Below are 17405 nucleotides of genomic sequence, written 5' to 3'. Positions count from 1 at the left end.
AATAGAGCATTTACACCTCTGTTTAGTACAAACTGTGCACAAGCAGTAGGTGATGGTGATGTTTGTACATGCTGTATCTAACAGTCTGAGCTGCGGTGTTGGGAATCCCTGCATTATTTTTCTTTTGGAGTGTGTGTTATGAGATGCTTGTGTGACCTCTGCATTTCATGCTTCCTGGATGATGTTAGGAAAGAAATAATGGTCTAGAAAGTGGGTGTTGTTGATGGTTTGGGTTTTTTTTTGTTTTTTGAGAGGGAGTGGTGGCCAGCATCTTTGACCTTCAGCTCTTTTATGCGGTATTTATTGTTTTTGAGGTTAAAGATCATTGAGAGAAGTTGAGGGAGCTCATTTGAGGCCACCTGCAAAATTGGCACTGGCCTAGCAAGTAAGGTGAACGTTTTGGTCAAAGAGACAGAATTGCTCTCAAAGGCTCTTGAGTGCCAGACCAGAGCTGCTGTGTGACTCTGCTCCACTCAGGCACAGGTACAAAGTTCAGTATGTGGCCTTAAGATTACAAAAAGAAAAATAAGTGTAACACAGCAGTTCTGTCATGAACTGGGCAAGATAAAGGTGATTTTGAAAACATTCTAAACACCGGATAAGATTAATACTACTTATGTTCCTGCTTGTACTATAAGTGTCATTTTTTTCCTGACATTTTTGGACAGCAGAGCTCAAGCAGGCAGGAGGAGGCAGTGGAAAGTTTAAGTCCTGTAAATTTCTAACAGAAATTCTGGTTTTAGAATGGCTGTTTATGTACAGTGTGAGGAACATGTTTTTCAATACCAAATAGTAAATAAAAATGTTCTAGTGTGTGCATGTGTGTATTGTGCTGCTATATCTCCAGCATGCCTTTACTGTATAACCTGAGGCTTATTATTTTTAAGCTTGGTCTTGAACGATTCCACAGCGTAGGAATCCTTGGATTTAATTCTCCAGAATGGTTCATTTCAGCTGTTGGAACAGTTTTTGCTGGGTAAGCTTTTTGTTTTGTTGTTTTTTGTTTTTTAATGGGTGTCTGGGCATTTATTCCTCTTTTGGTAAGTCTGGACGTGCCACAAATTACTAATTGCTGTTACATCTTGAAAGCTGCGCTGCAGCTGGTGCACATGCTCTGAGACCTGCTGTAGCCTCGTGGCTTTCAGTCTATTCAAAATACTCCAAGTCCTCACCCGTAGAGCTACAGTCTGATTGTGACAGTCTTTCAGCACATCATTCTTTACAGTATGTTGTCGTTGGAAGATGTGTCTTAATTTTATGTCAATGATTCCTGTCTACAGCAAGGTATGTTGAAGTGGACAAAGTGACAGATAAAATACTAACTAGCCTGATGCCTTCTGTTCTTCTGTATGTGGTGGCACAATTTGGATTTTGCCTTAGGTTGTTCCTGTGCCAGTGAAATTGAAATTGTCATCTCCGTGCAACTTCATCAACATTAGATGAGAAAGGACTTAAGTTTTTATTAGCACTTCTTTAGATAACCCTTCTGTAGTCTCAAGTGCTTTAAAATCCTGCATCATACCTTGCAGCATCTTGTAGTGAATAAAATTCAGGGATTAATTTTTCTATTGTAGATGTATGAGATAGTTTTATCAGAATGCTTGGAACAAGCATGACTGCTCTGCTGCTGTGTAATTCCACATCTTCATGCTTTCAGCTTTCCTCTCTAATTAAACATTTTACTTTTGATACGAAGTCCATGTATGTATGTATATAATTGTACATATACACCTACGTAATTATTATTATTATTATTATTATTTTAAATACAGGGGAATTGTCACAGGAATATATACAACCAACTCTCCAGAGGCCTGCCACTACATTGCTCATGACAGCAAAACCAATATCATGGTTGTGGAAAATCAGAAACAATTGGACAAGATAATGCAGGTAGGAGGAATAGTTGCAAAAGCAATTTTTTTCTGCTTATCTCAATGCCGTTAGTCCCAAATACTGTATTTATTACCCAATTCCTGTATTTATTACCTATGATGGAACTCTTCATGGAAGTTTCTTTGTGCAGTTTCCTTGTGCAGAAATCTGGCAGCTGATGTTTGAGGTGCTTGGTGACTTGGCAGCTCTCGGCTCTGTAAGGCTCACAGCGAGGCGCTTGTGATCCTTGCCCGCAGACCGCTCACTGCTGCTGAGACTCTGCAAAGTCACCTTAAAAATAAACCAAAGAAAACAACAACAACAAAACTATTTCATCCCTACAGAATGTCCAGTTGGATAAGCACAGTTCACTGGAAGTGATTAGGATCATGCAAATTTGTAAAGGATTTGCATCTCAATATTAAGTATGTCAGTGTTCCGAGTTTAGAATCTCTTTTCCGAAGTGCCATCCTTCCTGCTTGCGCCCTTAGACCTGGTGAGGTTACTGCACTCCATCAGCAGGGAGCTTGCCATAAAATGGATTGTGGTGCAGAAGAACGTGGTTCTGTGAAGGAATGATCACAGGTTTGCAACAAGTGGGGCTTCTGCATAGGGAGCCAGGGCCAAGGACCAGTTGTCCCTGATGGAGGCTTCTGTCCAGAATGTATTACCTACAGTTTTGTCTGAAAATGGAGTTTCTAGAGTAGACTGTGTATTTTTTCCCCTCATTTATTTTCCAATTCAGCCTGTTGATTGTGAATCTAAGGGAAAATATTTGAGGGTGGAGGGAAATGGGAGGTTTCTTGTGACTGTGAACCCAATTTTGGCGGATTTTGATAGTCACAGATGCTTTAATAGAAAAGAACCTTAAGAGATGACTAATAAATTATAAAACTGTTTTTTAAAAATCCAACAGATCTGGAATCGTTTGCCACACTTGAAAGCTGTTGTGCTGTATAAGGACTCCATGCCAGAGAGACGTCCCAATTTGTATACGGTATGAATGCTAGGATAGTGTTATAACTCATAGGGTATTATCTGTTTTTATTTTTTAAAAAAATCTGTGGATTATCTGCCTTTTAGAATACCTTGCTGTCTTCCGGCAAGCATATTCCGAAAAATTCATCATTATTTTTCATTTAATTTACCTTTATTTAATGTTTGACACTTAAAATTTAAAATTGAGCTACCCCGATTAACTGGTCTTCGTGTCATGCCTTCCTGTTTCTTTTATTTGATAGGATTAGTGTTGCAGCTACAAGCTTCAGGTGGGAATATGTACTTTCAAACCATTAGAAATACAAGTTGTCCACTACCGTAGCATAACAAGCATTTTGAGTGATAGGCAACAGGTAAAGAAAATCACCTCTGATGCCCAAAGGACATAGCAGGACATTAGCATACATTTGTTGTACCCCAAGGTTATAACAAAATAAAATATGGGACAAATTCAGGATCAGAAATTTCTGAGTTCTTTAAGTCCAACCTTTAATTTAAAAATTAGGACTTCAGACAGAACAGATTTTCAGAAGAAATATTTTTCCAAATTCTCTTTAAAGTATAATTGAAGGTAGTTATGTAACATAAATGCCCAAATCGCCATTTCATTTTAGGTGTCATACAGATCATTATGGAGATTTGCAGGCTGAATCAATATCATTCTAGGAAAAAAAAAAAGGTATTAACGAAGAATAAACAGTAAAAATATGTAAAAATATTTTCAGCTTTGATCATCTGATATGCTACTACACAAATAGTAGCAAAAAAAGAATCCAGCACTTGTTTTAACCATGCCTACTCTTGGAATTTCATAAATACTATGTTGTTTATAGTAAACAGTTACTGTTACAATACTGTACCTGTTGATGAATAGTATCCTTTACATCTCAAAACAGTAAAACACAAGCTGTAGTAGCAAGAGGATCTTGCAATACCTATTTCTTAATAAAAGGTGTAAGTAATTGCAATTAATTCTAGATCAACATTCAGCCACTGAAACCTAGAGTCCTGAGAACTATGGGAGAGTGGCACAAGATATACATTTTATTCTCTGTTATTGAAATACATGTTTGGAAACACCTTGTTTGAGTGACAGATCAGACAGAGTTTCCTCGTGGAGAAGGGAAGCTGTAAGAATGTCTGACAGTTGCCATAGCTTATATTGTCTAAAGTTAAAAACAGAGATCAAGTCACCAAAGGCAGTGGTGATGGTTCATTAGCTTCCATGTAAAACAAACCACCTGAAACACAGGGCATATGGTAAGAGTTTTGGGTTGCAAACTGGGGGCTGAGACATAGTTGATTGCTAATGAGCAATTGCTGCAGCGAGGGCAAAGCCCTAGGTCTCTGCACATGCGTTTTCTAGCAGGCAAACGCAAGCTCGGTGGTGTGTGACAGTTGGTTTGTGCCTTCCACGCTCTGGGGAGTGGGAACACTATCTGTTGCAGGTGGTGTTCACATAAACAGAGCCTAGGCAACAGAGGCCCCGTGATTAATGCACACTGCTCTGCAAAGAGAGTAGGGTTAGGAGTGTAAGAGGACCTGGTAAGTCCTATAAGGACAACTGCATCCCGTGGACCTCCAGGCTTTGCAGCAGCCAGTGAAATTGGTGCAGTCACATCCTGTGGGAATAGGAGATGACAAATCCCTCACCTGCTATGGGGATGTCTTGTGTATGACCCCTCTTCCCAAAGATGTGGTTTGGTGGAAGAGTGTAATAAACATGATGATCGGTGATTAAAAGAATCCTAGGAGAGCTGTGCCCTGAAAAAGGCAGCCTAGTGCCACTGAGGCTAAACAGGTCCAAAGGGAAGGAAGAATTCACTCTCAGCCACCAGCTCTCCTTTTGCCTCTTTTGTCCTTTGCATCATGCTCTTTTACTACTCTGTGGTCTTAGATATACCTCCAAAAATGGTGGTGCTGCCTCTTGCTACTGCTGGTAGATAATAGTTCCGTGGAACAGTATGAAGCATCTGAATTCAGTTGTTGTACTGACTCTATGGCTATTTCTTTCATTAAAAAAAGTTATAAACTTTAGAACTTTTAAAGTTATAAAGTTATATACACACCATATTTTCTGTTACATATTCCAGATGGAAGAATTTCTAGAGTTGGGAAATGATGTAAGTGATGCTGCTTTAGATGACATTATTAACTCCCAAAAACCAAATCAGTGCTGTGTGTTAATATACACATCTGGAACAACCGGGAAGCCAAAAGGAGCCATGCTGAGTCATGACAACGTATGTATTTGATTTTTTTCTGTTTAGAATAAAAAATAACAAATCACTGAGGATATTTATTCCTGTGTTTCGAATGACTGATACATTCTGGAGCCTTAAAATACTTTGTGGTGCACTTTCATGTTGCAAAAGTAAAAGAAAGTTTCAAAATGCTCTAAACCATTTCTGCTAATGTGAAACTGCATTTCAAGTAGCACTTTGCAAGCTTGAATATCATTTGTGTTATGAATATGTGTTTTGTTTACTGCCTTGCTTCAGAGATGCACGAATTTGATAAATTGCCATAGGCAGCCTCATTAGGTCATCTGAAAAAGATAAATCATGTGCATCAACCAGCCACTGTCAAAACAGCCTGAAACCAACAGCAAATTCTGTGAAAGCTATCTGTTTCACTTGAGCATTAATATACTCCCCAGTTCCTGGTTTCTACCTCTGTCACTGAAGGACAATCTCATAGTCCTGATGCTCACAGCCCAAGCTGTACTGCTGTGAACAAAAAACTTCCCCTTGATAGAGAAAGGCAAAGTCACTTCCATGGTGGTCTGCTCCACTTTCCATGGAGGTCTGCTGACAAAAGTAGTTGATTTTTAGCTGGCTGAGCAGGAGTGGGAAGAGATATGAACCTTTCTGAACATGTAGACAGCCTGTGAAAAGGCTGCCCTTAGGTTGCTGTCTCGCCTCTGAGAAGACTGCAGGAACTATTACCGACGTGCACAGTGTGATGAGCAATTTACCCCAATGTTGGGCTGAGCACAGTGGTATCTGGAAGCAGGACACAGTTGACTTGACAGACAGAAATACTGATGTGACATCGCAAATCCTATACTCCTACATCTCAAAGGAGTCTGGTGTCATTTCCATGTTAGCTGCCAAACTATTCCTGGCTACTGATTACAAACAGGCTATTTTTATGTTGAGCAACAGTGGAAAACATGCCTTGTCTGTGACTGTGCTTCTGCCTTCTTTAGTCAAAAGATGTTTCCTGCTGTCCCATGTGCAAAGCCAGTGCTGAGTTGGTGCTGTGAACCTGCCCGCATGCTGCGAGGTTTTGGAGGCCAAGCAGGCAGAACAGCCACATTCAAAGACATCCTGTTCTGCTTGCTGTGTTTCCTTCTCTCATAGGTGCTTCTGCAGTGCTGCCCTCTAAACTTGGAGTGGCTTTTCTTGACAGCAGGCTGCTCCGTAAAATCCTGCTCTGAAAATCTGCATTTCGTTAGACTAAACATACTCTCTATTAATGTGTTAAGTTATTACAAAGGGAAAGTACTGGTAGGAAGCATAACATATGGTGACAGCAAGCATTATGCGCTACTTGTATCACCTCTCTGCATCCTGAATAATAGGCTTTCTATGTTCTGCCCAACTCTGTTTAGATATAGGTTCCTCTGAGAAAGAACCAGGTTTACTTTTTCTCTGTGCAGCTTTTTTTTTTCTCTCATGTGACCACATGTATGAGTTCTCTCTGTTCTGTTCTGATAATGAAGATATTTAGCATCTTTCAACAGCGTTTTCTGGCATCAAGTGAGAAATATGTAGCAGGAAAATGACATCACAGAACTATACCTCAAAGGAAACATCCTCCAATTCCTCAAAAGAGTCGAACAGTGAATCTTTAGCATTGTTCACATGTGGAGCCCTTCTCTTGGGGAGAGCTCTCTTTGCTGCTTGTGAACCACCATCATGAATCTCCCAGTGGTTTCCAGAAGAGCAGGAAGACCAGCAGCTGCTGGTCTTTGTCATTAGTTCTCAGTCCTGTGATGGTCAATATAAGAAAATGAGCTTGTTGCTGATGCTAAACTCCCCTTGCTTAGCATGTTTTTATTTGTTTTTGTGTTTGTTTGTTTAAGTAAATATACTTTTTAAAAAAGCACTAGTGAAAATTGCCAGCTTGATAGAAATCACGCACTGTAGGAATGCTGCAAAATAAGAGGCTGATAAATCTTCTCCTTGTCCATCTAGCCCATAGCTGCTTTACTAGATTAAGTGTTGCTTTTGTTAGTGTGCCAGTTTTATGGAGCACTGGGGAGTGGGGAGTTTGTAGTGTTCTTAGGCCAGATAGGCAGAGGAGGAACTGAATTTCCTTATATTTTCTGCAAATCTCTGTTGCTGCTAGATTAATTCATCTTTCTTTTGAGTAAGTGGCTCTAGAGCAGTGGCACCCGCAATGCAGTCAACACTCATGGTGTCCCCAGCAGTTTCTGTGAGTGCAGTTCTTCACATTGTCATAGCAGGTCAGGATGCTTGGTTTGTGTGAAAAGGGAAAAATATCTAACGTGTTTTATTCTTTATTTAAATAGATAACTTGGACATCAGCACATTGCAGCAAAGCAGGAGATATGCAGCCTGCAGAGGTCCAGCAGGAGTCTATAGTCAGTTATCTCCCACTCAGCCACATAGCTGCGCAGATATACGACCTGTGGACAGGAATCAAATGGGGAGAGCAAGTTTACTTTGCTGAGCCAGATGCTTTAAAGGTATCTGCCACACATTGCACCTAATCAAGCTTGCACTTTTTTATTTCATAAAAAGGCCTAAGAATAGATTATGGTCTTGAGAGAGATGCAGAAGATGAAGGTTGAAATTTTGTTATTGTAAGAATTATGGAAAACTCAATCTCATTTAGATACATACTTCACTTCTCTAGATTCCATTTGCTTCCCTTTCTGCTTAGAAAACTGGTCCCTGTCTATAGTCAAGGTCTCTAAACTGCTATTAAAAGAGAGTGCCTGAAATTGGTATCTTTCCTGCCTCTGCATAAAGCTTAAAAATGACTTCGACACCAGTGCCTGAGTGGATCTCAGTTCTAGAATAGCTAGAACTATTCTAGCATAATTAAACAGCTAACTTCAGGTTTGTTTTCATAATACTCTGAATGTAGGTGTAAAATATATTCTCCAGATTCAGATCTGCTTCTACTGAGACAGAAAAGAATGCCTCTACTGCAAAAGTATAAGCAGGTTTTGAGGACAGGAAGGCAGAAAAAAATAAACCAGCAGTGTTTTTTTTTCTTTTCCTATGTGTATGCCCACATGTGTCAGAGCAAACATGTTAGTGCATCTGCCTGATTGAAACAGATACCTAATTCAACAGATCTTGTTTATATTGCACATGTTTAGTGATGGTCTACATACAAGTGTTGCGAGATGCAAGCTATATCATCAAAACTCCCAACAGCAGCATGGACCTTTTGCAATGATTTGATATGAATTCATATGATTTTAACAGGGCAGCTTGATCAACACACTAAAAGAAGTGCAACCAACATCTCATATGGGAGTTCCCCGAGTATGGGAGAAAATCATGGAGAAATTAAAGGATGCTTCTGCTCAGTCGGGATTTGTGAAGAAGAAAATGCTTTCATGGGCTATGTCAGTTAGCTTAGAGAGAAACTTAAACTGCTCAAGCAGGTGTGTATTGAATGAACAAGATCTCCATCATGCTGAAAGTGTCTACTTGTAAGAAGCCTCTCTAATATCAGAGAAAGACTCTCATATATGTGTGGGTAAAATGGAGTTTGGCTACACGGTGAAAAAAGGGAGAGTGTAGTTATCTAACACATTAGGCTGCTCTTAAACAGAGATGACTGTTAAAGGTCCCCTTCCACCTTCCTTGAGATTATATATGGGATTTCAAACGTTACATTGTGCTGATACCGTTTTGCTTGTCTGGGCTTTCAGCTTCTCAGATAGGACTTGCAAATCTCAGCTGCAGTGGTATTCATTCTCAAAGAGACACATTTAACCGATGAAGAATGAGGAAAGACATAAAAGCTGTGTCTTACAGAATGCATTGTTATAGGTTCTTTTTGCATTTTCAACTCTCAAGCAGAATGTTTAGAGTACATTAGAAAAAATGTGGAAAGCATTTGAATAAATGAGTAGAAGAGAAATGTGTTACCTGTTCCTATTGACATATGTTATGTCAACACCAAAAATAAATGGCAAATATATCTCTAAAGAACATCTGCATGTGCTTTTGATTTGCAAATTTTATATATTACTCTTACTTAATCTCTTTTCTTTTAATGTGTTTTGTACCTGGCAGTGATTTGAAGCTGTTTTGGACGAGGTTAGCAGACTACTTGGTGCTTGCAAAAATCCGCAATGCGCTGGGATTTTCTTGCTGTCAGAAGCATTTTTGTGGTGCTGCTCCTCTCAATACAGAAACACTGAATTTCTTCTTGGGTCTGAACATCACCTTGTATGAGGCCTATGGGATGAGTGAGACCACAGGCCCACACTGCCTATCTGGGCCATATATTTACAGACAGCACAGGTGAATTTATGGTTTATTTTTATATATTTGTACCAACTTCTGTTTTGGATAGGTTCAGATATTTAGTGTTTCAGACTTTTTATCAGTAATGTGTTTTATATTTCTGTGTGCCTTGTGTTTTTTTTTCCCCCCTGTTCCCTCATAGCTGTGGTAAACCAGTACCTGGTTGCAGAGTAAAATTGGTGAATGAAGATACAGAAGGCAATGGAGAAATCTGTTTCTGGGGAAGAACTGTTTTCATGGGCTATTTAAATATGGAGGACAAAACAAAAGAAACCTTTGATGAAGATGGGTGGCTGCATTCTGGAGATTTAGGAAAGCTGGACAAGGATGGCTTCCTCTATGTCACTGGAAGGATTAAAGGTATTCAACAATCTTGCTCTGTGTTCACACTAAGTATTCAGCACTGCTTAGTCATATGGCAGACATGGTCCATCTAATGAAGTGCCTTTCCTCTAAGGCCAGCAGCATTTAACTAATAGGAAACTAAAATAAACTTTCTTATGAGGAAACCGTGGCAGGGCCAGTTCTCAGGAAGAGTTTCCTTCTAGTCTCCAGTAGGAAGAATTGATGTAATTCCTGTAGTGAGGCTTTCCATCCAGACCTTTATTCATTATTAATAATAATTTATAGTATAAAATAATAATGCAGGATTAAGATCATCTGAAAGTTCAATGGCCCATGAAGCTGTCCAGTATCCCTTTGAGTCTTACTAAATTGACTTAATTACACATAAAATGTTTAGACAATAATGAGAGACAATTCTTCCATTATGTAAAAGTTGTTCCTGTAGGTCAGAGCTAGGTTCCTCTGATGCCTTTAGGGGATGTGTTTGCAGAGTGTCATCCTGAAATCGGTGAGCAGAAGGGAAGGTTAAAGCTAGGAAAATAAACTGGGTATTATTACAATGAGTAGTTTAAAGTTTGGAGGCCTGTGGCTAGCGGTGTCCCCCACAGGTCAATACTGGGACCAGTCTTGTTCAGTTTATTCAGCGGTGACCGGATGAAGGGACTGAGTGCACCTCAGCAAGTCTGCTGACTATATAGAACTGCCATTCAGAGGGACCTGGACGGGCTGGAGAGCTGGGATCTCCATCCCCGGAGATGCTCAGAGGTCATCTGGACAGGATCCTGCTCGAGGTGACCCTGCGTGAGCAGGGCAGTTGGACTAGATGGTCTGCAACCTCAACCAGTCTCTGATTCTGAAAATGCCACCCAAATAAGACTGGTCACTTGCTTAATTGGAGGCTCTTTTTCAAGTTACATATTCAAAAGCAAGACTGGTTACAGTTAAGATGTTATTAAGAAGATTTAAAAATTGAGTAGATATCTTCCTAGAATATAGGATGAGTCACTATGGAGAGGACATGGCTGAGTGAGTTTGTCACAGGGTACCATAAAGTTCTGTCAGGCATTAGGACTTCGGTAGATGCTCTTAATAGTCTGCATCAAAATCAGTTCTCCTGGTTGTCTGATTGATTCCTCTTTAGTGTGGTGTTGGTAACTCATAGTCCCATTCTGTCATAGCATTTGTGTTGTACTCGCATCTTCACTGATTGCTGAACTGACAGAATTAGTCTAAATTGCAGGATAGACAGACTTCTTTCTGTGGTTCTCTGAGTCTTACGAGGTCTAGGACTCACTGTATTACGCACAAAGCAGTAGCAGGTCAGTAGCTTTGGTAGCTGAGATTCAGAAAAGCCGCAAAGCCCAAGAGTGTAGCTAGAGATAGCTGTAGTCCCTACAGGAGATACTTGCCCAGGTATGGAAAAATGTTGTTATAGGAGAGAGCAAGAGAGATGCAGCGAGCGGAGGGGAGGCTGATGCCTGTTGCCTAGTGGCAGGTTGAGGGCAGGTTGGTTCCTGCAGCTCTTGGTAGCTGCGGCGGAGCAGTAGGGCCCATCCGTGTGTGCAGTTTGCCCTTACTTGCCTCTGCCTTCCTTGAGCCCATCACTGGAAGGGGATCAGGTACCAACCTGATCCATGATGTTTGAAGTTATAATATTGCCCAAAGGGCTGGAATAGCAATTGTCTGCATCACTTGTTGAAGCATGTTGCTGCCTGAATGCTGCAAAGACCATGATTTGTGAACAGGGAAAAGTTGGTAGTTGAACAAAAGGAAACACTGGAAATTTCCTTAGAGGGTAATGAGCAATAATTTCAATGAATTTATGTATTAAACTTCACAGTGTATGCATTCAAATAAAATTGTACGCTCCTTTACTGGTAGAATAAGGTAAAGAATTCAAAAATATTAAGAAACCGGTTTAAAATTATACTCTGTTCATGTCAAAAACAGGGCAGGCAGTGCTCTTCCTTGCTTTGCAGACCTCCTCTCTCAGATGGTGACTTCTTCCTCCTCACATTGCTCTCTCTTTCCATGCTGCCTGTGGGAAGTCTTCCTGCACTAGTGACTTGTGTCTGTCTGACCTCTCTTGGTGGCTTTAGGAATTAATAAGGGTACCCAGCAGCTTCTAGGTGAGCTCACAACACCAAAGTGGAGAGTGAAGGTCCTGCTCACTTGGAGCAGCTCAGCACAGCTCGCCACTCTTGGAAAATACCCAGCCTGTACAATAGTGCCTCCAGACAGAACTCAGCTGCTGCTGGAGTTAGGTTACCTGGGGGTTCTTATAAGGGAATTTGTGTGCACATGGGAGCACGTGTGTTGCAGATCAAAAGTGCACATAGTCCAGAAATGTTAGAGTTGTTATTTTTAAGAAAATAATAACGTAATATACCTTGTTTCCTCAGAAGAGGGAACCAGTTTCTGCATATGAGAATAAGAAAAGTGGATCTACCTAGGCACTAACCTGTTCTTCAGAATTTGTCTGAATTCAACTAATAACCTTTTTTTATGCCTAGATTTGATTATTACAGCTGGAGGTGAAAACGTGCCTCCAATTCCAATTGAAGATGCTGTCAAAAAAGAACTCCCAATTGTTAGTAATGCCATGGTGATTGGAGATAAGAAGAAGTTTTTGTCAATGTTGCTGACCCTAAAGGTACGCCAGTTTTAATGATAATTTCGGCAGAATTATTTGCCTGCAGCTAGCAAAAGCAGAAAGGTTTGGAACAGTTAGCAAAAAGGCTGGAAAGTAGATAGGAGGACATTAGTTAGAGGGAAAAAATGTATGAAACGTAGAGCCCAAGATCATCTTAAGTGGTTAAAATACTGCTGAACATCTCACATTTATTGCTGTTTCTTATAAGCATGCAACAAGACCTACTTTTTATTTAAATGTGAATTTATATTAAGAATGTGGGAACAATGCATGGCTCTGGGAGAGCATAGGAGAAGCTGCTACCACAGGAAGGGCCGATAAATTTTTCTGTGTCTACTAGAGTGAAAAAGAAAAAACATTTACACAGAATTGACTTTTGAGCAGAAATGTTTCCTGCATTTTTTTTTCTTTTTAATATAGCACTGAAGGATAGATGTAGAACAGATAATGGATAGCTTTGCTATGGTGTGCATTTCAATTGATTTTTTTTTCTGAAATATTTGCACTTAGGGCAGTGAAAATAAGAATTTACCTATGAAGTGAAAAATGCTTCATTTATTTTCCTAGTTTAAAGTTGTTTACCTCCATAACGAGCAGTTCCCTATTTACAAGCACAACAGAAATATTAATTTGAGAAGTCTTAGCTTTAAAAGTGCTTTTGTCTCAAACTGTTGGCATTACACCGCAATAATGCAATTGAATATTGTGATAAATATGTTCCTATAACTATGGAATAATTTGGGACTACAGTGGAAGTTCAAGGTCTATACAAAGACTTTATAGCCTAATTCACTGGCAAATTTTAAGTGTGTTTATGCCACCTGAATGTAAACCAGAGTATTTTTTTCTTTTCACTTGTCTCCCTAGTGCAAGTGCTCTCGTGTTATCCATGTTTCTGCTCGTCAAGATTTCCGTTATGTTTAGATGCTGTTGCTGAGCCTTCTTCATCCTTACTAGTTAGGAAAGACCTGATCAGGGAAACTTTAAACACTGCAGGTGGGAGGGAGTGACTGATGAGCCAGTTCCTTTCATATTTTAGTGTGTCCTGGATCCAGACACATCGGAGCCGACTGATATCCTTACTGAGCAAGCTAGAGACTTCTGCCAGAAGAGGGGCAGTAGAGCCACAACCGTGTCGGAGATTGTAGCTACGAGGGACCGGGCGATTTACCAGGCCATTCAGGAAGGAATCAACAAAGTCAACATGAGTGCGACGAACAGAGTCCACTGCATCCAGAAATGGGTAGTCCTGCCAAGAGATTTTTCCATTTCTGGAGGAGAACTAGGTAAGATTTGCTGATCGATGTTGAGGTGTGTACACAGTACTGATCTAAACCATGCCATTAGTACTGCAATGGGGGTGAAAGGGAACAAGTTATACAGCATGTAGCAGGCACTGTAGAAACAGGAGATTTCTCTGCATGTATGAAGGTAAAAATCTGGGCTCATCTACATCAACACAAGTTACAGTTAAATTTCAGATTGTATTGAGCAATTAAATAACCAGTTCTAGTTAGTGTGCATTGATGCTTTTATATCTTCCAGTATAATACTGAAAAAAATGGTAAAAAGCTGTGAAACAGCGTGATAAAAGAGCTCTGGCTGTGTGGGATAGATGAGTGGACAGTGAGGTGCATTAGGAACTGGCTGGATGGCAGAGCTCAGAGGGTGGTGACCAGTGGTGCAGAGTCTAGTTGGAGGCCTGTAGCTGGCGGTGTCCCCCAGGGGTCAGTCCTTGGTCCAGTCCTGTTCAATTTATTCATCAATGACCTGGATGAAGGCACGGAGTGCTCCCTCAGCAAGTTTGCTGATGACACGAAACTGGGAGGAGTAGCCGATACCCCAGAGGGCTGTGCTGCCATCCAGAGGGACCTGGACAGACTGGACAACTGGGCGGTGAAAAACCTCATGCAATTCAACAAGGCCAAGTGCAAGGTCCTGCACCTGGGGAGGGATAACCCCAGACACCAGTACAGGTTGGGGACCGACCTTCTGGAGAGCAGCTCTGCAGAGAAAGACCTGGGTGTCATGGTGGACAGCAAGGTGACCATGAGGCAGCAGTTGCCCTCGTGGCCAAGAAGGCCAAATTGATCCTGGGGTGCATTAAGAAGAGCGTCTCCAGCAGGTCGAGGGAGGGGATCCTGCCCCTCTACTCAGCCCTGGTGAGGCCACATCTGGAGTATTGTGTCCAGTTCTGGGCTCCACAGTACAAGAGGGATGTGGAGCTGCTGGAGAGAGTCCAGCACAGGGCCACAGGGATGATCAGGGGCCTGGAACATCTGCCCTATGAGGAGAGGCTGAGGGAGCTGGGCCTGTTCAGCCTGGAGAAGAGAAGGCTGAGAGGAGACCTGATCAGTGTCTATAAGTACCTCAAGGGAGGCAGTGAGGAAGATGGTGCCGGCCTCTCTTCACTGGTGGCCACTGACAGACCTGGAGGAAACGGCCAGAAACTGAAGCATCAAAAGTTCCACAGGAACTTAAGGAAAAATTTCTTGACAGTGAGGGTGACAGAGCACTGGAACAGGCTGCCCAGAGAGGTTGTGGAGTCTCCTTTTCTGGAGATTTTCAAGACTCACTTAAATGCAGTCCTGTGCCACGTGCTCTAGGTGACCCTGCATGTGCAGGGGGTTGGACTAGAAGACCTCTAGAGGTCCCTTCCAACCTTAAGCATTCTGTGATTCTATGATCTCACTTTAAGCAGATACTTCCAGAGTAACAGACATTGTGTTAAAGTGCCTGTTGGGACATCATGACCCAAAGCACAAATGAGGTAGGAGTTTTTGTTCTGATTTCTGCTACTGTGACTAACTTTTTAAGGTCCGACAATGAAGTTAAAACGTCTCGCCGTGCTCGAGAAATACAGAGATGAAGTAGACTCCTTCTACGAAGAGTAAAGAAGCATTTCTTCCAAGCATTAAATAAGATCTATGAGCTAAATAATCTCCTAATCAATACCATTAATGAAGGAAGATTTGTGCTTCTGTTTTGGTTTTGCAGTTTGTTGAACTGATGCACTTGAGAACTGCTGTGTTAATTTAGTTACTCTCCTGACACTTACCTGCTAGGCAGGCTGAATATATATTTCCTAAGAGTATAAGCTATTTTCTAATGCTGATTTTCCATTAGGTCCTAAATAAAGAAAGTTAAAAACATCTTAATGTGTTAAGTGGCTATAACCAATTCATCTAGACTGAAAATCTAGACTGAAAACTATTACACTGCTTTTTTGTTGTTGTCTGCAAAAGACTGCCTGTAACTCATGTTCTGTTTTGGTAGATCACTGGTTAACAATACTGTCAAAATGCTATTGAATAGGGATAAAGGTTATTATTAAAAGAGCTGTGGGCCTATTCTCCCTCAAATGTGTATTTTTGTTCTCTTAAAAAAAATCAGAGCCTAAAAGCATGTGAGCCTCTGCTTTTCATGGCTGGACTTCAAAGAAACTGAATGCAACAGCTCATTTCTGAAATTCATGTTGAAATAAGCATTACTCTTTCCCCTAACAACATACAAAGAAAGATTGGAGAATAGCTCCCTGAGACGAAAAAATAAAAAGCAGCAAATACAGGAGCTCTAACATAAAGTGCTATTTAGAACATAAAAATCTTTAAAATTGTCTTTATGGCATTTATTTTTTGTAATGTGTTTGGGAACATACAAGCTTGTTCCTTTTTTGCAACTCTTACGTTTCAATATTCACATCATGGTGTGAGAAATGTGAAGTACATTTCTTTATCGAAATTTTTAATTAATTGCATGATATTATTATATATTATTAAAAGCTGTCTAAATTAGAGTCTGCTCTTTGTAAGTGATCTTTGGCAGAGCTGTAGTGGCTAACCCCAGCACACAGGCTACACTGCTATTCTTGAGTAAAATGACACAACTTAAAGCTCACTGCAGTCAGCTCAAAGAATCGGCCAAGACAGCAGCCTAGGATTACAAAAGACAAAACAAGCACTAGGACTTGGAAAAGTCTTTATTTTTTTTCTCCATTTTGTGCATAATGTAACTCAGAATTTCTTTAACTAGAATAATCTAAAGGAAACATGGAAGCAGCAGCAACAGTATATGCATTCAAAATCAGCTAAGATTCTGTTTGAGACCACGATCTTTTGTATCCCACAGAAGGAAATGTTTCCCTATTAACCACGCACAGAGTGCACATGGGAAAAAAGCTCATTTCCCTGTGCTGTTAGACTGTGTACAAGGTTGGGATGCTTACATTATGGAGTGACATTAGATGAAGTCAGAGGGATTTTACTTCAACAACTAGCCTTAACAGTTGTAACAGTAGTTGTAACAAAGTGGAGTAATATCTGTTAATAGAATTAAGCTTTAAGAAGCCAGTTCTGACAGTAGTTATACTCCTGTGCTATTACCAGGAATTTTAAAATGTGCATTTTCTGGCAGGACTAACGAACAGAAGCATATCTCAAGTCATCCAGGTGAGAATGACTCATGGTTCTATCACTGATATGTGATTTAAAAAAAAGGGAGGGAAAAAGTTCCTTTTGCTCTCCTTAAGCTTCAGTAGCAGAAGAAAGTCTCAGATTCCCTGGAATAGGGATGAAAAGTATTTTGGAACGTTCCTTTTGCTCTCCTTAAGCTTCAGTAGCAGAAGAAAGTCTCAGATTCCCTGGAATAGGGATGAAAAGTATTTTGGAACCTGCACACCAGAGCCCAACTTTCAACCTCTCTTAATCCCTTTAGGATTAGTCTATTACATTCAGGGTTTCTAGACTAAATTTCCTAGCCAATACAGTAAGACACATTGAACAGACTATGCATAAAAGCAAAATATGATACAAAAAGCATTTCAGGTCAAGTTTGAATGCTGAATGAAATATTCTGTATAAATTGGCAAAGTTAATACTTCCATCCTCACAATACATAGCAGAAATAAATTTGTATAATTTACTCTTCATTAGGAGAACTCTGTAGTAAATGTTTCTATGTTTCAGAGAAGAAAACCCACAAGAATTACTTGGATAGTTAGCTGTGAAAAATAA

General features: G+C 40.4%; 1 protein-coding gene across 3 annotated transcripts in view; it reads left to right on the top strand.

Moving 5' to 3' along the window:
- The window catches only part of ACSBG1 (acyl-CoA synthetase bubblegum family member 1), a 36232-nt gene extending 19280 nt beyond the window's left edge, over positions 1 to 16952 (top strand). For 2 of the 3 annotated variants that reach the window (XM_088520186.1, XM_088520178.1), the window contains exons 4-15: positions 888 to 976; positions 1773 to 1893; positions 2792 to 2872; positions 4968 to 5117; positions 7415 to 7591; positions 8343 to 8524; positions 9162 to 9392; positions 9538 to 9755; positions 12254 to 12393; positions 13433 to 13679; positions 15211 to 15283; positions 16522 to 16952. In XM_088520186.1, the coding sequence (XP_088376312.1) occupies positions 888 to 976; positions 1773 to 1893; positions 2792 to 2872; positions 4968 to 5117; positions 7415 to 7591; positions 8343 to 8524; positions 9162 to 9392; positions 9538 to 9755; positions 12254 to 12393; positions 13433 to 13679; positions 15211 to 15283; positions 16522 to 16630 (1818 nt within the window). In that variant the 3' untranslated portion in view covers positions 16631 to 16952. Of the gene's footprint in view, positions 1 to 887; positions 977 to 1772; positions 1894 to 2791; positions 2873 to 4967; positions 5118 to 7414; positions 7592 to 8342; positions 8525 to 9161; positions 9393 to 9537; positions 9756 to 12253; positions 12394 to 13432; positions 13680 to 15210; positions 15571 to 16521 lie in introns of those variants that run through there. The other variant, XM_088520193.1, reaches the window with a different exon arrangement.
- Positions 16953 to 17405: the final 453 nt, after the last annotated feature.

Source organism: Tinamus guttatus, unplaced genomic scaffold (assembly GCF_059628265.1).
Source record: "Tinamus guttatus ecotype Peru unplaced genomic scaffold, ASM5962826v1 Tinamus_guttatus_pri_ptg000004l, whole genome shotgun sequence".
In the NCBI taxonomy this organism is placed as follows: Eukaryota; Metazoa; Chordata; class Aves; order Tinamiformes; family Tinamidae; genus Tinamus; species Tinamus guttatus.
Note: the sequence above shows the minus strand (reverse complement) of the source record. Positions and strands in the feature narration are given on the sequence as shown.